Source organism: Pipistrellus hanaki (assembly GCF_964339955.1).
Source record: "Pipistrellus hanaki genome assembly, chromosome: 7".
Lineage (NCBI taxonomy): Eukaryota > Metazoa > Chordata > Mammalia > Chiroptera > Vespertilionidae > Pipistrellus > Pipistrellus hanaki.
This window is the reverse complement of record NC_140509.1, coordinates 48,750,784-48,775,868: the sequence shown is the minus strand read 5'-3', so window position 1 is coordinate 48,775,868 and position 25,085 is coordinate 48,750,784. Positions and strand designations below refer to the sequence as shown.

General features: G+C 36.8%; 1 protein-coding gene across 5 annotated transcripts in view; it reads left to right on the top strand.

The window, feature by feature from the left end:
• The window catches only part of USP45 (ubiquitin specific peptidase 45), a 54,340-nt gene that overhangs the window by 1,453 nt on the left and 27,802 nt on the right, over positions 1–25,085 (top strand). For all 5 annotated transcript variants that reach the window (XR_014795464.1, XR_014795465.1, XM_084889367.1 and 2 more), the window contains exons 2-7: positions 3,778–3,887; positions 5,266–5,435; positions 5,801–5,904; positions 8,298–8,398; positions 22,498–22,640; positions 23,036–23,131. Coding sequence is in view for 3 of the 5 variants with exons in the window: in XM_084889367.1 (XP_084745493.1) it covers positions 3,788–3,887; positions 5,266–5,435; positions 5,801–5,904; positions 8,298–8,398; positions 22,498–22,640; positions 23,036–23,131 (714 nt within the window). In the remaining 2 variants the exon portion in view is untranslated. The remainder of the gene's footprint in view (positions 1–3,777; positions 3,888–5,265; positions 5,436–5,800; positions 5,905–8,297; positions 8,399–22,497; positions 22,641–23,035; positions 23,132–25,085) is intronic.

The following is a 25,085-nucleotide window of genomic DNA, read 5'->3' as shown; positions in this document are numbered from 1 at the left end:
CCTGGGCAAAAACATTGCACAGATGTTTTGCTTGGGTTTGATTCCTTCTGGGAAGGAGAGAGCATAGGGAACCTACACATGGATTCCTCCAGCCTTCGGCTGTGTCTTTTTTCATTATGATCAGACGGTATTTTCATACTACGTTGCCCTAGTAAATGTTAGCTATGAGTACAACTAACTGCTGTATATGCTGAGTTTTGTGAGTCCCTCTAGTGAATCTCCAAATGTGAGGGTGGTCTTGGAACACCCCAGACACAATATTGATGATAAGAAAGTATTTGAAGCTCCAGTAATAGATGATAGAAAGTATTTTTGCTCTAAAGGAAAATTGAAAAAAGAAACATATACAGATAAGTGATTGCTGAATAGTGGGTTACTGTCCAAAATGATACTATTGAATAGAAGGTGTAGGCATATTGTATATGTCATGAAAATCACTGGAAATTGACATTGCCAAGTTAAGTTTGAGTCAGTGTTTTTGGGAAAAAACAAAAAAGTCTGTCTTTTATAGATTTTAGATAAAGTACCCGGTTCTTTTTTTTTTAAAATTCTGCCAGCATATGTGTTAATGTTCTTCTTTATTGAGAGTTTATCTGTATAGTTATGGGCCACTTTTCCTGGATTCTTTTAGTTATGTCTATTTTTTTTTTGGCATCAACTTAGCATAGTTGGAGGTAAATTTGTATGTTTGGGGTGAAAAGATCAGATTTGCCATCTGATTATGTCTCTTTCAGTAAGTAGAAAACTAGACTTTATTTTTAGTAGTAGGGAGATGGAAGAGTTAGAGGTTTCGGAGAGTGAAAAAGGTTTCAAATGGCTGTGAGAAGATAGATAAGCTGAGCAGAAAGTATAGTAGACAATGGCATGTCTTCATCCATTTGAGATTGTGTGTGAATTTAGTGGACCCACTCTGTTTTCTTACAAGATTCTCCTGCCATTTGGATGCAGACATTGAGAAAGTGGTTAATTGTGTTCATCTAGGATTGGGGTTTTGTGAGAGTGGTAATGTACTCATCTGGGCTACGTACACATATTCTGTTCCTCCTGGGAACATGATAAGGCTGCATTCTTTGTCTACACTAACATCCCCCCTCTCTATGTCTGCTTGAAATGAGTTGCCATCTGACTTGTTTAGCCCAGTAAAATAAGAGCAGACATGACGTGTGTCACTTCCAAGTGACGCTTGAAGAATCAGTACTCCCATTTGCATGTCTCCTTTTCCTGCCCTCTGAAGTGATCCTGGGAGCACTTGTTGAGATGCAATCTCCTGTGAGCCTGGTCACTCAAGGAGAGTAGGAGAGGCTGGGCAAGGAAGCTGGAAGAACTTGAAGTTGTGACCTGAGGATGGGGTACTTGAGTTAGTGATTTTGCAAGGCGGGACTGTGGGGCTAAGCAGATGAGGAAGTTGGAGGTAAAAGGCAGTCAGAAATGAAGTGATTAAGGGGACCCTTTTCCCCTCCCCACGTGGGAGTTTGTGCTGTGAGATTCTTTCCCTTACCCACGTGGGAATCTGTACATGTTCTTCAATAAATTTCCACCTTTGCTATACAAAAAAGAAGAAGAAAAAAAGAAAAGAAATGAAGTGATCAAGGAACTCAAAGGCTGTGTGCATGTCTGTGACTTTGAGGCCTTAATTTTTTGCAACTCAGTTCAATATAGTGACCCTTGGACTTAAAGAAATTAATTGTAAAATGACTCACAAAAGCTCCCTACTGTGGGACATAATAGAACTAAATCAAGATTCAGAATTTATTACTGCGTTGAAAGATTCTTTCACCTTGATCAATAAAAGCAAATACGTAAATAAATAATCATGAATATTACAGTAGCTCAGCCATGGGGCAAGGTGATACCAGGAAGGATTTAGGCTAAGCTACTTTAATAAATACTCCAAAATATATTGGTTTAAAAAAATTACATAACTTGTATCTAAAATCTTTAGAATTAACTGAGTTTTAAAGAAATATAAGAGATAGAGTTAAATAACACCACGAGGGAAGAGTCAAATTCATTGTGGGGTATTATAGTTTTGCTATTGAAACTGGACCACCAGCATTGACTTCCCATTGGGAGCTTGCAAAGCAGGCAGAATCTCAGGTCCTGTGACAGCCTTGTTTAATCAAAATCTACATTTTAGCAAAACCTCCAAGATGACTCATGCAATGCCCTGATCTCTTTAAAAAGCCAGTGTCTTAGGAAAGTAGGGCACTGTTAACTTCCATCTTTTATGGGAAAAACAGTTGTCAATTAAGCACTAAAGCGACATAATCAATACAAAAGCCTTGATTGAATTCTTATTCAAAAAACCAGTATAGAAGACACTTTTGGGTCAGTGGAAGAAATTAAACATGTTGATTTTCTGAGATGTGATTATGATGTGATCATATAGGAGAATATTGTTATTCTTAAGTGATACATGCTGTCTGCAACATTCAGATAGTTCAGCAAAAACAAACATACAGCCCTGGCTGGTTTGGCTCAGTGGATAGAGCTCCACCCTGCGGACTGAAGGGTACCAGGTTCGATTCCTGTCAGGGGCTCATGCCTGGGCTGTGGGCTCGATCCCCAATAGGGGGTGTGCAGGAGGCAGCCAATCAATTCTCTCATAATTTTTTTTCCTCTCTCATCATTGATGTTTCTCTCTCCCTCTCCCTTCCTCTCTGAAATCAATAAAAATATATTAAAAAAAACAAACAAACACACAGGTATATATGTCTATATGTACATTGGTATTTAGATAAAATAAGTATGGCAAAATGTTTTAGGTGGAATATAGATAGTATATGGGTATTCATTATATTGTTCTTTTAGTTTTTGTGGAAGTTTAAGACTTTTCATAATTAAAAAAAGTGGGAGCTGAAACCGGTTTGGCTCAGTGGATAGAGCGTCGGCCTGCGGACTGAAAAGTCTCAGGTTCCATTCTGGTCAAGGGCATGTACCTTGGTTGCAGGCACATCCTCAGTAGGGGGTATGCAGGAGGCAACTGGTCGATGGTTCTCTCTCATTGATGTTTCTGACTCTCTATCCCTTTCCTTTCCTCTCTGTAAAAAATCAATAAAATATATTTAAAAAAAAAAAAAAAAAAAAAAAAAGTCGGAGTTAGGCCAGTGTGGCTCAGTGGTTGAGCAGGTTTGATTCCTGGTCAGGGCACATGCCTGGGTTGTGAGCTTGATTCCTGGTGAGGCTGCAGGAAGCAGCTGATCAATGATTCTCTTTCATCATTGATGTTTCTCTCCCTTCCTCTCCTTTCCTCTGTGAAATCAATAAAAAAATATATTTTAAAAAATAATTTAAAAAATAAAATAAAAAGTGGGGGAAAGGTAGAAATTTATTTCTCTCTCAGTAGCATAGCACTAGGTCACACAGAAAGGTGGGGTAGCTCTACTGTGCTTGGCACATGGCTTCCATCCCTGGGCCATTGTAGCTTTACCAACTCCTACTATCTCCTAGCTAGTGAGACAGGAGAAAGGGCAAGGGAGCACCTGACTTAGAAGCAGCACTTGCTCCCTTGATTGAAACTTTAGTTTTTCATTCACCTACATAGCATATATCTAGGGAGTAGTTGGTAAAAGTCAATATAAAGTGCCACTTCATGTTGGTTTAATAAAGAAGTTTTGGTTCCATCTGACTCTCCCCTCTTCCTCCGTTGATTTAGTAGACCAATTAAAATGATAGTAATTTCAATTTTAATATGCATAAAGTATAATACATATAATTTTATTTTTGAGGATTAGATTACGTATACTCATCCCCCCCTCCCCCCCTAACCTTTTTCAGTAAATAACAGATGCGGGTGAAAGAGCCATCCAAAGTTTTATCTGAGAAAGCCAAAAGGAGTAAAAGGCCGACTATACCTCATGATGAAGACTCTTCAGACGACATTGCTGGTACGTTGTAACTGGCCTCCTAAATAATGTTATAGAAAAGATATAACAACATACGTTTTTTATTTCATTTTTAAATTACAGTTTACATTCAATATTATTTTATATTAGTTTCAAATGTACAGCATAGTGGTTAAACATATACTTTTAATTAATGAAATATTTTCTCTTTGTTTTTATTCTTTTCAGTGTGAACATAAAAATCAGCTTGTCTAGTTTCAAAAACTGCTATTGGTGTTTTTATTAATATTTTGTTTAGTTTATAAAGTAATCAGAAGTAGCTTATTTTTGTCCTTGCCCTGTTTCTCATGCTTCACGTAGTTACAGATTTTACCAGGCGACCGGAAAATACTCACACAGGAGGCCTTGGAGATACAGGAAAAACCCATTTATTTCCAGAGGTACTAGTATCGTGACTCAGGGGAGCCTGTTTCCAAATCCTGAGCAAACCAATATGGAGGAAGCTTTCTCTTTATACCCTTTGGTTTCTTTGTCCCCCAGATATGGATCAGACTCCTGGATCTTTATCAGGCTTTGCACAAAGCCCCATGTGTTGGGATGGGGGCTGTGAGACCACACCTAAAGGCCTGGCCTGGTGCCAGCAATGATAACTCCCTCCGAGGGTTGTGTACTGTTCATGGTTTATGGCCTCTGTAAAGTGGGAGTATTTAGGTAAATAGGTCTTGCAAGACCAGATAATTAAGGAAGGGGCAGTGACTGGACTATAGGCTAACAGGAATGTGCATTAGAGATATTAATTAACTAGGTACAGAGTCAGGTTGCTGGTCTTCCCCCCCCAAAAAAAATGATGCCACTGAGGTGGGCAGACCACCCTGGGGAGCTGCTGGCTTTAGCATTTGTGTTAGCCTCATGCCTTCGTTTTGGCCTCGGAGGATTTTCTTTACTTTCTTACCAGTTAGTTCAGCTCTTCATTTAAAAAGATGTTTTTAAGCCCTAGTTGGTTTGGCTCAGTGGATAGAGTGTCAGCCTGTGGACTGAACTTCCCGGGCTGGTCAAGGGCACATGCTAGGGTTGCGGGCAATTTTATTACATGTACAGCTTTCTATAATCACCACAATCAAGATACATGACTGTTAAATCACCACCCAAAGTTGATACCTGTCTACAGCCATAACTCTGAGTTTCTCCCCATCTGCAGCCTTTGGTAACCACTAAACTGTTTTCGAACTCTGTAATTATGTTATTTCACAAATATTTTATAAATGGAATATGCAATATGTATCCTTTATGAGTTATTTTGTTCTTTTTTTCAATCTCAGTGCTTTTTACAGCATTTTAATATTAGTGGATTTGCTTATTGATGACTGCACTTTGGTTTAGCAAAGAAAATGCTCAAATTTTGTTTTGTTTTATTCTATAGGTTTTACTTGTCAACATGTAAGTCATGCTGTCAGTGTGAATCATGTGAAAAAGGCAATAGCTGAGAATCTGTGGTCAGTTTGCTCAGAATGTTTAAAAGAAAGAAGATTCCATGATGAACAGCCAGTACTTTCTTCTGAGATTTGGTTGTGCCTCAAGTGTGGTTTTCAGGTGAGAAAGTTTTTATTTTTAATGTGGGAGTTTGTCTTAAATATTTTCCTTAATGATTATTTTGAGTTGGATTGTCAGTAATGCTTAAAACTTAAGATACATTTATTCCATGTTTTGAAAGAACTCTCTAAGAAATGTCTTAGAAATGTTTAAGGTAAAGTGAAAGGTGTTGTGTTCAGAAAGTAATCATGTGTAATTTATAAGAACTTGAAAAGGAATCCATTCCACTCGAAATAGTTCTCATATCTAGACCTTCTTTTACTTATTTGTATTTTATGATTTTTGAGTTCAAGTATGATTTAAGTTTTGGTTGATTTAGAAACAAATATGTATGTAAATCAAAACAGCAATCTGTTCCCCTTCAGGGATGTGGTAAAAACTCAGAAAGCCAGCATTCACTGAAGCACTTCAAGAGTTGGAGAACAGAGCTGCACTGTATTATAATTAGTCTGAGCTCATGGATTATATGGTAAGTTAGATTTTGTTAGTACTTATGTCCATTACAAAAAAAATATTTTTTTTTAGCTTTATGGGCAAAATAATTAAAGATGTTATACCAACTTATGCTTTTTAGCCTGAATGTAACCTATGGAATAATTTAAGAAAATAATTACTCATGAATATAAAATTTAAATAATAAAGAAATTAGAAAAATTTTTTCCAGTCACTTTTTCGTAATGAACGTGCTAATACAGAATCCCGAGTTCTAGAGGAGGAAGGAGCTTGAAACAGTCAAATGTATGGTGATGCTCTGTGGGTAAAAGGGAACTTCTTAGAGAATATACTATGAAACCTTACTTAGAAATCAAGTTCAGTTCCCTCACTTTATGCATAAGGACACTGAATATCATTTACCTTTCTGTGGTTACACAATAAAAATCCAGGCACTGAAACAAGTCTTTTTTTTTTAGTGCCTAGTCTCTTCTCAGCATACCACACAGCTTTAGTGGTGTAAGTGAACACTATTGAAATGCTTTCCTTGTATTTTACAACAAAAATGTTCCAACTAGAATTTATAGACTTCTAGGGTTCCTTGAATGAATTTTCTGGGACCTGTACTTCTATGCCAGATGCTTGCGCTTCCATCACCGGTCAGGCCTAGGGATTGCACCCATGCACGAATTTTGTGCACTGGGTCTCTAGTATTTTATAACAAGTAAACATTAAATTGCAATGTCAGTAAAAATTTCTTGACATTTCAACATCTTTATTTATTTATTTATTTTAATATATTTTATTGATTTTTTACAGAGAAGAAGGGAGAGACATAGAGAGCTAGAAACGTCGGTGAGAGAGAAACACCAACCAGCTGCCTTTTGCACACCCCCTACCGGGGATGTGCCCGCAACCAATGTACATGCCCTTGACCGGAATCGAACCTGGGACCTTTCAGTCCGCAGACCGATGCTCTACCACTGAGCCAAACCGGTTTTGGCGACATTTCAACATCTTTAAAATGAGAAATTATATTTTATTATTTTTTATAATTGTTACATTCGTAAACATAGAGCATCTATCATGTAAGCCTGGTAACTATAATTAAATTCTTATTGAAAAGACATTTGGGGATGTTTTCTGTGACTCATTTCCTTCATGGATTTATCTATGTATATATTTTTGTGTACACGTGAGAGAGGGGACACTCAGTAAATATTTGACTGTAAGTATTATTTAGGAAAGGAACCTAAATCTAGTTTACAGTCATTGATCATAGAACCACTAATAATTATAAGAAAGAAGATTGTGAATATATAAGTTAGTGTTGGTATAACACATTAGACTTATCAAATTTTCATTGCTTTCAAACACATATTTTTATTTGATCTTTGGATCTCATGAAGATAAAGGGAATAGGTAATGATAATATATAGAAGAAACCTTTATTAATACTGTATGCATTAATGAGTAAACTTAGTGGAGGTTGGTTTTCTGAAAAGGTATGCATTTTTAGAAATCATTACTGAACCCACTCTTCCCAAATAGACCTCAAACAAAATAAAATACTAATCTCATCCAGTCTTCTCCATCTCTATAAGTGGAACTAAGTATTCAAGTCAGAAGCCTGGCAGTTTTTATTTTCTTCCCTTTTTATCTTGTTTTATTTTTTAACCTTTTAACAATAGTAGACAAATACTAAAATGAATTTTTCCTCTACATCCATCACCCAGCTTTAAATATTACTAACTCTCAGCTAGTCTTGTTTTACTTAAACCAGTATTTCTCAATCTCAGTACAAGTGTCATTTGGGCTGATAATTCTTGGTTGTAAGGGGCCTGTCCTGTACTGTCCAGGACTGTCCTAGAGATAGAGGATGTTTAGCAGCATTTCTGGCCTCTCTACCCACGGATGTCAGTAGCAGCTTCCCCAATGTAACAACCAAAATGGTCTCAAAATATTGCCAAATGTCCTCTGAGGACAAAATTGCTCCCGTTTGAGAATCACTGACATACTCTTACACAATTCTCCCTTCTCATGTCTATACCTGAAAATATATAAGATAAATCTGTTCATTGTGTTCAAGATCCTCTGATCTGCTTCTATTACTGATAAACTATAATTTGATAATAGTTAGAGTGATGTTTTTAAATTTAAAGTGGATAATATCACTTTCCTGCTTGAAAACACCTCATGGTGTTCCATTGCACTTAGGATAAACTACCAAAACTTTAATTGAATAATAAGACTCTGTATTAACTGTCCACCGCTTATTTCTCTTGATTTTCCTGGTGCCTCACCCTTTGCACCTACCTCCCTTACTCTCATAATAGAAAGACAAAAGCTGGTAAGTGCCAACTTTATTACCTCATGTGCAAAATTATTGAAGATACTTGCAGAATTTGCTTAAATGTTCTATGTTTTCAGGTGTTACGAGTGTGATGAAAAATTATCAACACATTGTCATAAGAAGATTTTGGCTCAGATAGTTGATTTTCTCCAGAAACATGTTTCCAAAACGCAAACAAGTAAGTTAAGCAATTGCTAAAGAAATTTGTATTAAATTACACTGTTTTATATTTCATATAAAGAGTTTGTAAATTCATACAGAGTACCTTAGATTTTACAGTTACCTCTCAGTTCAGGTGCCATGCATTCTTCCATAGCTACCTTGTGTTGTATTTACGATATGTAACCAGTAATGAGAAGCTGGTGAGGATAGTGACTAGATGCTGGGCTTTTGAGTCAGACAGTGCTGAGTCTGAGTTTTGGCTCCACTGTCTCTATAGCTTTTACTCCTTAGTTTTCTTACTTAAAAAATTAGGATAATGCCAAAACCGGTTTGGCTCAGTGGATAGAGCGTCAGCTTGCGGACTGAAGGGTCCCGGGTTCGATTCTGGTCAGGGGCATGTGCCTTGGTTGCGGGCACATCCCCGGTGGGGTGTGTGCAGGAGGCAGCTGATCGATGTTTTTCTCTCATCGATGTTTCTAGCTTTCTATTCCTCTCCCTTCCTCTCTGTAGAAAAATCAATAAAATATATTTTTTTAAAAATTAGGACAGTAATTCTATCATGTGCAGTTGTTGCGAGACTTAGAAATGTTTTCTAAAGATTTAGAAATCATGTATGTAAAAATACTGGTTTAATGCCTGGCGCTTATTTACAAAATGATATCTGTTACTTGTGATGTAATTATACTGCAGTCCTGACACTAACTACCTGGAGTTAGACAGATTAAGGGCTCAGTGCCCCCACAAAACACCCTCACTTCACACTCCATTCTCAAGCTCAGGAGTTATCAAGCCATCCACATTTCTGAACAACTGCCTAAAAATTCAGGGGTTCCTACTACCCTCTTAGGTTCAATAATTTACTACAATGACTCAGAGAACTCAGGAAAGTGCTAACCTTACAATTACAGTTTTATTATAGAAAAACAAACAAACAAACAAAAAACTACAAATAAGGACTAGCCACCAAAAAAAAAAAAAAAAAAAAGACACATAGAGAGGGTCTGGGAAGGTCCTAAACATGCAGCTTCTGTATCTTCTTCCTGTGGAGTCGGGATGCATCATCTTCCTGACACACTGATGTGTTAAGTGCACAGAGTATTGTAAACCATGGAAGCTCACCAGAGCTTTGATGTCCAGAGTTTTTATTAGAATTTCATTGAATAAGCTTTTGCTACATGATTTTACTCAGTCTCCAGGGCATCAAACCTCTAATCACAAGGTTGGCCTTTCTGGCTAGACTGGCTCTGATCCTGAGTCATTTCATTAGCATAAACTGTCTGAGCACCCATAAGGAGTATAAAAGACACCTTGTTAATTTGTTAACATAAAACTATCAATTACTCTAAATATCCAAGGATTTAGTGGGTACTTCTCAGGAACCTGGGGCAAAGGCAGGCAAGTTCTTTATTATATAATAGTAATGTATTACATATATATTTTTATTGATTTCAGAGAGAGGAAAGGGGAGGGAGAGAGATAGAAATATCAATGATAAGAAAGAATCTTCAATCGACTACTTCCTGCACACCCCCTATTGGAGATGGAGCCTGTAACCTGGGCATGTTCCCTGACTGGGAATTGAAACTTGACCTCCTGGCTCATGGGTTGACACTTGACCACTGAGCAACACCAGCTGGGCGATGTATTATATATTATATATTTTGTTATTTAACATATAAGCAATATATAATATATGTTACTATAAATTAAGAGTAATAGGGAAACAGTTTCTTCATTCAAAAATATTAAGTCCCTGCCACATGCTAGGTTTTATACTTTATTTGGTACTAGGGGCTCAGTGCACAAATTTGTGCACCTTGAAAATAACTGTGGGGTGCAAGGCTGTGGTGGGCACAGGGGCAGGTGTTGGCCCATCCTCCTTGCCTCCTCCTGGCCCCTCCTGCTACAGCCCCTGGTCCCCTTTCTACTGGCAGCCCTGCTCCCACTGCTGCCACCACTCCTATGCGCTGATGGTGCCAGCCCTGCTTGTACCCGCTGACAGCATGGAGCAATTGTGGCCAACACCAGCAGCGAGCAGGGCCGGCGCTGTCAGCAGGTGTGAGTGGCAGCTACTGTCCCAATCGCTCCTCTGGAGTAGGGGGAGGTGGAGAAGCCTTCAAGGGCGATCAGGGTCTGCAGCCGCCACTCACACTCACTGATGGTGCCAAGTGTTCGGGGCTGGTGCGGGCAGCAGGTATGAGTGCACAGGAGCAAAGAATTTTCAGTAACGACCAGAGGCTCACCTTGATGACAGTGACCAGCGCCCTACTTTGGTCTGGCACCGCTGCTCACCTGCTCCACCATCCCGCCAAGGCCAATGCCCGTGGGGAGCGGGCCTAAGCCAACAGTCAGACATCCCCCGAAGGCTCCCAGGCTGCCAGAGGGATGTCTGACTGCCAGTTTAGGCCCAATCCCCCGGGGAGCAGGCTAAGATGGCAAGTGGATATCCCTCACGGGGTTCTTTACTTCAAGAGGGCGCAGGCCAGACTGAGGGGACCTTCCCGCGCCCCCCCCCCCCTCCCCAGTGCACAAATTTTTGTGCACCAGGCCTCTAGCATAAACATATAGTTGTTAGCCATATTTTCTGTAGCCCAATATACACTGAGTGGCCAGATTATTATGATCTCTGAATGAATAATAATCTGGCCACTCAGTGTATATATATTAGAGGTCCAATGCATGAATTCGTGCATGAGCGGGGTCTGGCCAGCCTGGCCAGGGTGAGGGGACATGGGCAGTTGGCTGGCCTGCCTGCTGGTCGAACTCCTGATGGAGGGGACAATTTGCATATTAGCCTTTTATTATATAGGATATACACTGAGTGGCCAGATTATTATGTGTTCAGAGATCATAATAATCTGGCCACTCAGTGTATATTGTATTTGTTAACTATTATTGCTCTGAGATAGTAATGGTGAAGAAATTAGAGGAGGAACTAGAGAAAGTAAATTCAGGTTCCTGGACAGTAGAAGAAATTATTAATTTTATCACATTTATCCAACAAACACTTATTGAAATCTTATTCTGTTATCTCCAATTATGCTCAAATTAAGAACCAGAGCCGGGACCGGTTTGGCTCAGTGGACAGAGCGTCGGCCTGCGGACTGAAGGGTCCCAGGTTCGATTCCGGTCAAGGGCATGTACCTTGGTTGCGGGCACATCCCAGTAGGGGGTGTTCAAGGGGCAGCTGATCGATGATTCTCTCTCATCAATGTTTCTAACTCTCTATCCCTCTCTCTTCCTCTCTGTGAAAAATCAATAAAATATTAAAAAAAAAAAAAGAATCAGGAAAAATATGGTGTTGGTTAACATTTAATACTTGAGGAACAGAGATGTGGGTCTCAGTGCTGTCTTCTGAAAACTGCACATGAAATGTGTTCTGTTGGCCATAATAATATATATGGGGGTATGATGGTAAGGGTGGCAAAAGTATGATTGTAGAAATCATTTTTTCTGTATTTTTCACCTAAGAGATTCCTTAAGATTAAGAACAAAGTCAGGCCGAAACCGGTTTGGCTCAGTGGTAGAGCGTCGGTCTGCGGACTGAAAGGTCCCAGGTTCGATTCTGGTCAGGGGCATGTACGTTGATTGGTTGTGGGCACATCCTCGGTAGGGGGTGTGTAAGAGGCAGCTGGTCGATGTTTCTCTCTCATCGACGTTTCTAGCTCTCTGTCTCTCTCCCTTCCTCTCTGTAAAAAATCAATAAAATATATTTTTTTAAAAAGAAATAGAAAATTCTATAAAATATATTAAAATATATTTTTAAAAAAGAACAAAGTAAGTCTGATTTCACTTAATTTTATACACTTCTTGAATATTTATTGTTGTAAGGGATGTAACAAAGGGAGATTGGGATAATATGGTAGAAAGCACATGGGCTTTTAGTCAAGCAGTCTGGCATTAAAATTGAACTCTTTCAATCACCAGCTATGTGATGTGGGGTAGATTATAGTTTGTCTGAGCCTCATTTTCCACAGCACTTTTTCCCTCTTTCCCATGGGCTTCAAGAAATAGAAATTGATAAAACAGTTCCTGCCCTAAAGAAGTTTAAGATCTAAAAGAGGTGGTGAGATAAAAAATATGGATAATGTGGTGTGCAGGAGGCAGTTGATCTATGTTTTTCTTATTCCCTTTCCCTCCTCTCTCAAAATAAAAATAAAAAATATATATTTTTTAAAAGTGATGATAATGAAAGCAGAGTTTAATTTGAATTTTGAGAGATGTTTAAACAAAGTCCTTTAGATATTCAAAGAAGGATGTAACATTCAGTTGAAAGAAATTCAGAAATCTGGGATGAGTTGGCTTTCACGTTGGCCTTGACCTTTAAAGGATGACCTTTGGATGGGTCCAGATTAGGTAAAAGTTATTTCAGGTGTGGAAAGGACCCATGCAAGCTTGAATTGTGTTTATGGAACCATGGGTAGCACCTGAGATGATGGGAAACAGGTTCTTGAAGGAATTTGAGAGCGTGTAGAGCTTTCAAAGCTGGAGAGAGATGTAGTTCTGAATTCAAGGTTTCCAGAAGTTCTCGGGCAAAATGGAATTATATTTGCTTTCCAAGCTAAAGGAGTATGTCTCAGGCAAGTTTGATATAACATAAGATCCCCTGGTATTCTAGAAGTAAGTTTCTTGGGATAGTAATTTTCCCTATTCTTTCTTGCATGAAGTTTTAGTAATTTTTATAAAATGCTTTAAAAAACAAATGTGAAACTTGCTATTGAGGTTTGTAAGAATGCTGGATATGATTATGCAGCAATTTTAAATTATCATTGTGAAGACTAGAAATGTAAACATGTCCATATATGTAATACAAAAAAATATGAACCTATATATTGTATTTAGGTGGAAGAATAAAAATTATATTAAAAATTTTTTTATGTTTTGCACTAAGTAAAAATAACTCTACTGAGAGGAAAGTCTATACTTGAACTTTAAACATGTTTTTAAGTTATGCAGTGCCTGAGCGAATGCCTAATATCTAAATCAGCTTCTCTACACAGAGACTCTAGGCTGGTATCCCATCCATCTCTTAAAAACAACTAGCTCGGTGGACCTTAGCTTTTGGGTTGGTAGCCCATTAGACTCTTAAGATATTATTGAGGACTTAAAAGAGCTTTGGTTAGAGAGGTTATAAATCAATACTTATCATAATAGAAATTAAAACTAAGAAAATGAAAATATTAATTCACTGAAAATTAGCAATAATTTCAAGACATTTGAACACAAATAACATTTTTAAGAAAGAACTATTTTTTTCAAAATAATACAAATGTAATAAGTGGCATAATTTTACATTTTTACAAATCTCTTTAATGGTTGGCTTAATAGAAAACAGCTGGATTCTCATACCTACTTCTGCATTCAATGTGCTATCACATGGCGTGTAGCCTCTAGAATCCTGCATTGTATTATTAATTTTTTAAAATAGATTTCAGAGAGGAAGGGAGAGAGATAGAAACATCAATGGTGAGAGAGAGTCATTGATTGGCTGCCTCCTGCACACCCACTACTGGGAGGGAAAGAGCCTGCAACCTGGGCAGGTGCCCTTCACCGGAATCGAACCTGGGGCCTTTTAGTCCTCAGGCCAACGCTGTATCCACTGAGCCAAACTAGCTAGGGTGTGCATTGTATTATTGATATAATTGAGAATGAATAGAAGTAAAAAGTTTTTTTAAAAAGCAACTAACATCACAGTCTTATAAAGTACTTTTGACCTTATGGACCCCGAAAGGAGGATTATGTGTCTTCAGGAGGTTGTTTTCAGATTTGCTTTCAGAACTGCTGAGTTAGCACATTTCTATTTTCTGTCTTCAGCTTTACCTGCCCTAAAGCTCACCAAATCCTTTGTCATATCTCATTTCTTGTATCTTAGAATGAAATAATATAGGGTTTTGTGGTGTTTACTAGTAGTAGCTCATGTGTTTGTGTGACTTATTTATAAAACTGTAAGTTCCTTGAGGATTGTACCCTGGCTTATATTCTTTTTGATGTGGCTAAGAAGTAAATACTTGTTGGATTGAACTGAACTAGGATGTAATCAGTTTATACTGGGGAAGTAGATAAACATTGCATTTTGAGCAAAGTAACTGCTGAATATTAATATCAAATGATTTATTCATTCATTTATTCATTCTTTTTTTTAATATACATTTGCACTTCTAGCCAATCATTGTGCTAGATATGTAAAAATGTCCATATATGAAATTCAGTAATGAACGAGACAGATTTATCTCTCAGTTCCTGCTGTTATTGATCTTTTGGTCCGGTAAGGGATATTGGTAAACCTGTTTAAATAGTGCTGTGAAGGAATAAGTGCAAGGGCTGTGAGAGCACTTGGGAGTAGTCTCTAACCTAGACTGGAGGGACATTTTATTTAGAGGAAGACTTTCTAAGCCAAGAGCTGAAAGATGTCTAGAAATGAGCTAGGCAAAGAGGCACGGGGTTATGTGTTTCAGGGAGAGGAATAGCTCTCTGATGAGGGAGCTTGATAGGTTCAGGCAATTTTATAGAGCTGCAAGGTTGAGTTTTGTGTATTGGGGGATGGTGAGAGGGGAGACCCTAAAGGTGAGTAGGAAGATATTAAAGGGCCTTGTAAGTGTAGTTTATCCTGAAGGCAGTGAGGAACCACTAATTTTAGGTGGGGATATGGATGATTAGTTTTGTATTTTAGAAAAATTTTTTTGTCTACAGTGTGGAGATAGATAGGAATGCCTTTGTATGTATACCTGCCCATTCATGTGGCAATATCAGTTTAAGACATGATCAAATAAAGAATTCTATTGGTTAATGGCATTTTGGGAATAAACAGGTGGGATAATTATTGTTTGGTTCCAAGGTAGAGGAGTTGTGGGGCAGCAAGTTTTTCCTTTTTGAAGATTAAACTTCTCTTCAGCTGTAGAAATGAGCAAATTCCATTAATGCTACATGACTGGTTTAGGTAATTGCATTAGACAGTTGAGGGAATCCTAATGCAGGTTCCCAGAAGAATGCTTACAGCTGTGTGGATTTCACATCTGATGCTATGATTTGCTAAAAAAAAAAAAAAAAATCCTGCCAAAACCGGTTTGGCTCAATGGATAGAGCGTCGGCTTGGGGACTGAAGGGTCCTGGGTTCGATTCCGGTCAAGGGCATGTACCTTGGTTGCGGGCATATCCCCAGTGGGGGGTGTGCAGGAGGCAGCTGATCGATGACTCTCTCATCGATGTTTCTAACTCTCTATCCCTCTTCCTTCCTCTCTGTACAAAATCAATAAAATATATTTTTTAAAAAAAAATCCCTCCAAACATACCAGAAAACTAAAACAACCAATAAAATCCTCATATATAACACAAAATTGCAAAAGAGCAAGAAAACTTTCTTGTGAGACCCACCCAGAAATATGTATTATTAAAAAGTGAATCGATATCACTGAAAGGCTCATTTGTACTTCGATAGTCTTGTAAATGTCAGTAAGTATTCTACAAATACTTACCAAAAACAGGAATTCCTGATGAAATAATATTGTCAAATATTGGTTTGCTGTTTGTGAACAAGACAGGTAATTGACAATCTACATTTTTTCCCTAAAGCAATGAATTTGGCCCATAATTTAAATACTGATGGGATGTCATTTTCAAAGAGCTTAAAAAGAGAAATATTCCGTTAAATTCATTAAACTTATGCTTTTGGTATAAAAATAATGACTTACGTTGATTTTTTTTTTTTTAAGTTTGCTGCCTTTTTTTTTTTTTTTTTTTTAATAGGAAAGTAAATGGTATGTTTGGGATCTGAAACAGTATATCTGAAGATAAATAATGTCCTTTCACAGACAATTTGAATGTAATAACTACCTTTTTATTAAAAAAAGTAATATTTTATTCTGCTTAAAAGTGACAGTTGTAAGACTAAGAAATATGCATTTAAAAAATAAATACTAAAAATATTATTCCCCTTTATAAAAGGGGTTAGAAACAAAAAGGTATCGGACTTTCAAAAAACAACTCACTGTTACCTGTAGAGATTTAAATCTGGGATTCCTTGTTTGAACTACAGAGCATAGAGAATTATTTGAGTGACTGTTTTCTCAGTTCTCCCCATGATGTCCCCTTAACTACTATTCATCTGGATACATAAGGAGAAGTTAATTGCCTACATTGGGTGCCTAGGGCATTAGGGCTTAATTCTTTTGAGGCCCATTTGAAGAGGGCTGCCATAAACTTTAATATAGCTATAAATTCACACACCAAAAATACCCAGTATATCCTGCTTTGCTTAAGAATAGTGGCTTTTTCTTTCATATATCATCACTAGAATTTCAGTGGTATCTTAAATTATCACACATATTAACCCTATCAACCATTATTATAAAGAAAAATAGTAGATCGTAATGTTTAAGTGTGCAGATTCTGAAGCCAGCCTGCTGGGGTTTGAATCTACTCTCTATTACTACCAGCTGATTTCATATCTCTGCATTGGGGACAATTATCAGAGGAGATAATGTTCCCAAACTTTTTTTTTTTTTTTTAAATAAGCAAGCAACGAAGTAAGTTTACTTTTCCCATGCCTCTGGGAAATTTGGGAAGCACCATTGTTCCCCTTCTGGTTTAACCAAAGTAATGTACAAATATTTATACCTTTGAGAAAAGAGACACTTAATATTACTTGGCTGCAAATCCACTATTGGTTGTTTTCAATTTTCTCCCATGATAAGAAAAAACTGCATCTCTATGTACTTGTTCTTTTATTTCTGTAGGTTAAATTTGGGGGGATTTCTGGCCAATTTATAAACATATCTTAAATTTTGATTACTGTTGCTAAACTACCTTCCAGAAAGATTATACAAAAGCTTCAGTTGACAAAAGCATCCTTTTCCCCTATTTAATTTGTTGACAATTTTTAGAGGGTTTTGGATAATAATGAAGTTCTTTCTTTTTTTAAAAAAATATATATTTTATTGATTTTTTACAGATAGAAAGAGAGAGGGATAGAGAGTTAGAAACATCGATGAGAGAGAATCATCGATCAGCTGCCTCTTGCACATCCCCTACTGGGGATGTGCCCGCAACCAAGGTACATGCCCTTGACCAGAATCGAACCTGGGACCCCTCAGTCCGCAGGCCAACGCTCTATCCACTGAGCCAAACTGGTTTCGGCAATAATGAAGTTCTTAATGTCTGCCAGGTCCATTAATCTTTCTTTCTTTTTCTTTTTTCTTTTCTTTTCTTTTTTTTTTTTTTTTTTTGTGGGGAGGGGTGTTGTACTTTGCTGGTGCTTTATCCAGTTTTATTGTAATACCTGAGTATGTATAAAACCATAGCAGGTTAATCAAATAACTAGCAGCTGTGAGTACTGAGATTATAGGCTTAAAGGTAAACAAACTGCAGAGACATAAAAGAGCTTTAAAACTTTTACCTAGAATGCCTGAAGTTTTCTCTCAATGTTCTTTACATTCTGGTGTCTATGTTACTTGATTACACACGTGCAGTATCTGATGACAGTGTTGGTAATATAGAGGTGAGATAGAGTAAATCCCTTTTAATAAAATAATCTTCTAACCCTGAAATTCTTTCTAATCATAGCTATGTCGTGCCTTCAGGTAAAACTTGAGAACAAAACAAATGGTAATCAGAATTTTGTATAATTAGTCCTTTTTTGTTATTGCTGTTGCAGCTTTGTCTTATTAATTATGCTATACTTTAAAACATTTTGAAGTTGAGTTCTTGGTGCATTTGGTTCTGTGTTTATGAAGAAAGAGTCCTTAAGTGAATAGGATTTAGAATCACTGCTAGATTGAGAAAGCTTTGTTGTCTCTCAAAACAAAATGATCAGAAATCATTCTTTAGTAGAAGTAATAAATTGCTTTTTACTAAAATATACGTGTTTGTATGTCAGGTAATTGAGAAATTGATTCTCAGACACTCTAGTTTTAATCTAGAATCTTAAACTTTCAAGTTGACAGTTTCTTAGTGAGTAAGTGTTCCTGTAGGCTTAGTTTCTAAAGTTTTACTAAGATATTCTCATGTGTTTAAGGCTTACTATCTCTGTGCTGTTCACTATCTTATACTGAAGCCATAAATCCTAAGCAGTTGAGGTGGTTCAATGGACATTTGTTAAACCAATTGAATTTGAATGGTTACATTTTATAAATGTGCTATTTAGTAAACTTGCATTTTATTTTATAAATGTGCTATTTAGTAAACTTGCACTTTATTTTATTTTTTAAATTTCTTTATTGATTAAGGTATATACATATGTGCCCTTAATCCCCCATTCCCCCCCTCACCCCCATTCATGCCCTCACCCCCTAGTGTCTGTGTCCATTGGTTAGGCTTATATGCATGCATACAAGTCCTTTGGTTGATCTTCCCCCCTTCCCCCACCCTCCCTTATCTTCCCTCTGAGGTTTGATGGTCTGATCGATGCTTCTCTGTCTCTGGATCTGTTTTTGTTCGTAAAACTTGCACTTTAGATAAAACAAATGTAAATAATTATTAGAAAATGTTTTATTTTTTCATTAAATTATCTGGTATATTTAATATTCAAGTTCAATAGCATAATTAATTTTGAATATGTTCTCACAGACTTATAAGTAAAAGTCAACAAATAGACCCTTGACACTTGTGTGAAGTAGCTACCGTGTTTCCCGAAAATAAGACATCCTCCGAAAATAAGACCTACTTACAGGTTTCCTAATAAGTGAAATATAAGACATCCCCCCAAAAATAAGGCCCCCCTAGGCTCTGTCTCAGAATGCTATTGCTAAACATGAGAGATTTGGTCCACTGATTCTGAAAGAAATGGAGTCACAAGAAATTCACCAGGAAATTCAGGAATTGGATTGTTATGATGATGTTCCAGAAGATGATGACATGATTGTCATTGAATAAATGAGTAAATTCTTGATACTGTAGGATTCACAGTTTGTCTGGTTTGTGTTGACAACTACTGTACTACCGTACCGTATACAGGTAATAAATTTCCTTTATTTTCATTTAACAATAAATGTGTACCGTATTCTTCTTCATGGAAAAAATAAGACATCCCCTGAAAATAAGACCTAGCACATCTTTGGGAGCAAAAATTAATATAAGACACTGTCTTATTTTCAGGGAAACAGGGTATTTAATCATGAAGTAAACTATTTTTATTGCCACTGCCCTGTGGATATGTTCTCTCTGGCAGTGCTGTCCATATTTGGTGGCCCTGCATGGAGAGCCAGGTGGTGCTGAAAAGCATCACACAGTGAAGCGTGGATATATCTGGGTTCGACATTTGTCATCCCTTACTGCTGAAGGGAAGAGTAAAATCTGTTTTTCCATATGTTTATGCTTTTTTTTTGCCTGTAGTTTTGTCCAGCTGGTCTTATGAACATTGTTTACTTTAGGATGTTATCCCAGATGTTTTGAAATTTAATGGGTAAATGTAGTACACAGATACATAAGTAATTTGCATGTTATGGTTTAAAAATGCGATGTTTTTATAAGATTAAAATATAGTTTCTGGAAGTATTTTCCCAAGTGAATAAGAAATATGTGTTAAATATGTAATCTATTTATATATAGTTAATATAATCTATATAGTTTAGTTCCCCTAATCACTCTGTTTTCATGTTAATAAGCTAAAAAATATGGCAACATTTATTAAGAATGTTAACTAAAGGAAATACTTTTGAAGAGCCATATTTGTTCAGGATTGCATATACCCAAATTTGTAAGATTGCTGCCCTACTATATTTTATAACTTTTCTCATTGTACATAAATCACTGAAGAGAAATTAGGTGGTAAATGACAATAAATTTATAATGAAAAGGCTACCATTGTGATTGTGGGCAAAACCAAGAAATTATGAAAACCACAAAGTCAATATAAAAGGCAAAACTTATATTAACAATTCAGAAAATCCAGTTAGAAATAAGGGATAAATAAACTAGAGGGGGAAAAAACTCAGAAAGTACAGGGAATAATTAAAGAGAAGAAAAAAAGTGAGAGCAGATAAGCAGTAAACATGAAGAATAGCTCATGAAGATACGAATTCTGTCACAAATAATTTTTGATGGGCGTTCTGGACTGTTTTTCACACACAGAGTGCTTACTATGGCAATGACTTTGCAAATAGCAGTTCGTTTAATCCTTATGACAAGTACATGAGAAAATGTGTTAATAACCTCCCTTGATACTGGAGCCCCATCTATTGAGGCCTTATTTTTTTGGGGGGGTGGGGACCAAAAGTCAAAGGTGCCAAGTCAAGCTTTGTTTGAACCAATAGCATGTGTATTTGTTCGGTCTGCCAGCATCCAAGATTAAAGTTTCTTTTCATGGTGGTTTCTTGCTCCTGTCCTGAGAACAGGGCCACCTCCAACTCTGTTCATCTCCCATAATGCTTCTGTACAGAGGGCAGGATGGGGAACTCATCAGACACATGGAATGCAACAAGTCTACTCTATTTGCTGTTTAATCTTGTAGGTTTTCATTTATATTGACTTTTTCATATTTTTATTGATTTTAGAGAGGGATAAAGAGATAGAAACATCAATGATGAGAGAGAATCATTGATCAGCTGCCTCCTGCAAGCCACTCACTGGGGATCCAGCCCACAGCCCAGGCTTATGCCCTTGGCCAGAATCGAACCTGGAACTCTTCAGTCCGCAGGCTGACACTCTATCCCCTGAGCAAAACCGGCTAGGGCAACTTTTTATTATGTATGTTCTCCCCAACATCACACCCCTGTGGAAGAAGGAGCATTCATCTGATTATAGGGTCAAACAGCCAAGCATTTAGCAGTTAATTGGCAATGCAAGGCAGCATGTCAATATTAGATGAGTAAAGTACTATATATAATTGTAAAGAACTACACAATCTGAGGACTGAAAGGGATTTAAAAGAACATTCAGTTGAAACCAAAGGATTTGAGAACCTGGGACTTTCCTGTCAAATTTCAAATAATAATGATTCAGAAAATAATTTGCTGTTAAATAGGTATAATTTTATTAGTTCGTGAGTGTTAGGAATTGTTCTTCATTTTCATATTGTTATTAAACATTATACTATAATTTTCAAATTTGCATTAATTATACAAAAGTTCGTAAACACAAAACATGGATTTAATGTACTATACAATTAGGTTTTATATTATAATTATGTTAATTTTTAACTTTTTATTTGACATTTTCGAATATAGAAAAGTTGCAAGAATACAAAAAAAATTGCCATTGTATAGTGATTTTCTAATTTCATAATTTCTTTTATTAGTTGGCATTCGCTTGTAAGGAAATTTTCTCCCTTTCATTCCCACTTTAAAATTTATTATCAGTTCAGAATCACTTTCATTTTATCCAGTGAATAATAATCTGCTAGTGCCCTTTTTTAGTTTTATATTCAAACTGTCCCACATTGTACTCGTGGGAACCTATTAGAAATGGCAACTGTGTATTTTGACATATTCATCATTTTTGAAAGTACTTCCTTATTTTTTGGCACAATAACGTGGTAGACTCATTTGGCCTCTTTACTGCCCCAGGTTAAGAATCAGCCTTTTCTTCAAGGAGTCTACATTTCTTTTAGTAAGGGATGGTATTTAGAAACCAAGATCTGGATCTTTTGTACTCATGTTTTAACTTTACTCTTTCATATTTAGTTCTTCAATTAATCTGGAGCTTACTCTGCAATGCGGTGTGAGGTACAGATGTGTATATTAACATGAATTAAAATGAAGTGCGTTAGCAGTAAATTACAAAACTCAAGACAGTTATTTGTTTGTGTTCCTGTCCTTTAGGAGTACTGATTCAGGGGAAACAGCTTATTTAATGTCAAATAATGTATTTATTTATTTATTTATTTTTTTAATTAATATATTTTATTGATTTTGTACAGAGAGGAAAGGAGAGAGATAGAGAGTTAGAAACATCGATGAGAGAGAGTCATCGATCAGCTGCCTCCTGCACACCCCCTACCGGGGATATGCCCGCAACCAAGGTACATGCCCTTGACCGGAATCGAACCCGGGACCCTTCAGTCCCCAAGCCAACGCTCTATCCATTGAGCCAAACCGGTCTCGGCTCAAATAATGTATTTAAATAATGTCAAATGATATGTACTTAATTTTACATTTCATGTCAATTATGTTTTCTCTAACTTAGATGCATTTTCTAGAATTATAAAATTTTGTGAAGAAAAACATGAAACAGATGAAAAAAAGAAGGGAAAAAAAGTCAACAGTGTTTTATCTGTAAAAGGAATTACGAATTTAGGAAATACTTGCTTTTTTAATGCGGTTATGCAGGTAAGAGGCATCCGAAAGCTTTGTAAAATGTCAAAGATCATTTTAATTAATTTATATTTGTTTGCACACCTGTAACCTGTCTAATGACTACTACATATTCATCTAGAAACTTGTTTTCTCTTTGTTTTAGGCTATCTTTAGCCATCGTCATACACATATTATACATACACCTTCCATTTCCATCATGCTTCTTAGATGTCTTCTCTGTGTTTTACCATGGCTCTGTCAGTAACCATGACATTTATTAAATGTAAAATGTACTCAACAAATTTTTTTAAGTTAAAAAACGTTTCCTATGCAAGATGAAATTTGAAACTTAGAAAGAGTAATTTGTTCCATAAGATCAGAGGCATAGTATAGCTGAATCAGAAGACTTTACTTTTGTTTTCTTTTAGAACTTGGCACAGTCTTACATTCTTATTGAACTGATGAATGAGATCAAAGAAAATGGTACAGTACTCGAGATTTTCCCTTCGTCAGACTCTCAGATGGTAAGAAATGTAACTATCTGGATAAGAGCTCTTGTGAGATGAACCAGCGTCCCTTTGGAGTGACCCTCAACCAACTGAGCCACACCAGCTCGGGCAGGGAGTTTGACTTGTGTTGAGTAAAATGTCTAGGGCTCCTGTTTTGTAGTTACTGGTGCCATTTGCTTAAATATAGCATTTTTGTTTTTTAAAGATAGATTACTTTTAATAGTGAACATCTAAGGTTTTTTTTAAGCCTAATCTGATTATAGGTTTTTAAGCTAATGAACCCATGGTTCATGTTCTCCCTCAGTGCATCAAGTAGTAAACCCACCTTGTTCAACTGCAGGTGTGTTCCTGGTGGTCTTTGGCTGGAGGGCATTAACATTGGTAATGATTAGCAATTGAGTGTGTGTGTGTGTGTGTGTGTGTGTGTTTTAGAAGAAGAAAGAATGAATGAATAGTTCATTATATGGTTTTCAAAAATACTTAAGAAAGTTCTAAAATTTCTTAGCCCACTTTAGTAATCTAAGATTTTTTTTCTTCCAAGGAGACAGTTTTGAAAGACAATATTATTGAAAAATCAGACTATAAATTCATTGCCAGTTCAGCCCCTTAACATTTTTATGATAGATCCCAATGCCCTCTTCTAAAGCAAGGTGAGTTCTGGCCAGGATGGCTCCCCGTCCCCATGCACCAAAAGGGGGTGGGTTCAATTCCAGGTCAGGTTACATACCCAGGTTGCAGTTATCCTGGAAGATAACATGCTATAATATTCGAGGATTATATTTGGGATCTGCTTTTTTACTCATTATGCGTAACGAGAGGGGTGTTATTGGGGAAAATAACGTTTTAGAAAACAAAACATGGGATAGAAATTCTAGAATAAAGTGCATTGATCCTTCACCAGTTTAAGCTACTTTTGCCCAGCTTTTTGTCTCCCTCCTTTAAAAGAGAGAGAGAGAGATGGTATACCAATTTCCCCCATTCCTTATTTAACAGTAAGATATTTGGGGGAAAGAAGGGTATGGACTTTTACTAATATAAATACAATTTATGATTATTTGTGAAAATGTACAAATATCAAGTAGATGAAGAATTTTACTTTTAGGAGAGCACATTAAGGGACAGTTATAAGCAACTAAAAATTGGTGATTTCATTCTTTTTTTTTTTTTTTTTTTTTTTAATAAATTTTTATTGTTCATATTATTACAAATGTTCCTTTCCCCCCCCTTCTCAACCCACCCTCTGTCCTTTCCCCACCCCCCATTGTCCTCATCCATAGGTGCACAATTTATGTTCAGTCTCTTCCCACATCTCTCTCTCCCCTTTTCCCCAAGAATCATCAGTTCACTCCCCTTCCATACCTCTGATTCTATTATATTCAACAGTTAATATTGTTCCTCAGATTTTTTTTTTTTAGTTTCCTTGGTTTTTAGATTCACTTGTTGATAGTTACGTATTTGTTGTTCATAATTTTTATCTTTATTTACTTTCTCTTCTGAAAGAACCCCCTTCAGCAATTCATATAATTCTGGTTTGGTGGTGATGAACTCCTTTAGCTTTTTTTTATTAGTGAAGCTCTTTATCTGACCTTCGAATCTGAGTGATAGCTTTGCTGGATAGATTATCTTTGGCTGTAGGTTCTTACTATTCATCACCTTGAATATTTCTTGCCATTCCCATCTCGCCTGCATGGTTTCTGTTGAGAAATCAGCTGACAATCGTATAGGTGCTCCTTTATAGGTAACTACCTGCTTAGCTCTTGCTGCTTTTAATATTCTCTCTTTGTCTTTTGCTCTTGGTATCTTAATTATGATTTGTCTTGGTGTGGTCCTCTTCGGATTCCTTTTATTTGGAGTTCTGTGTGCTTCCTGGACTTGTAAGTCCAATTCTTTCACCAGGTGGGGGAAGTTTTCTGTCACTATTTCTTTCAGTATGTTTTCGATATCTTGCTCTCTTTCATCTTCTGGGACC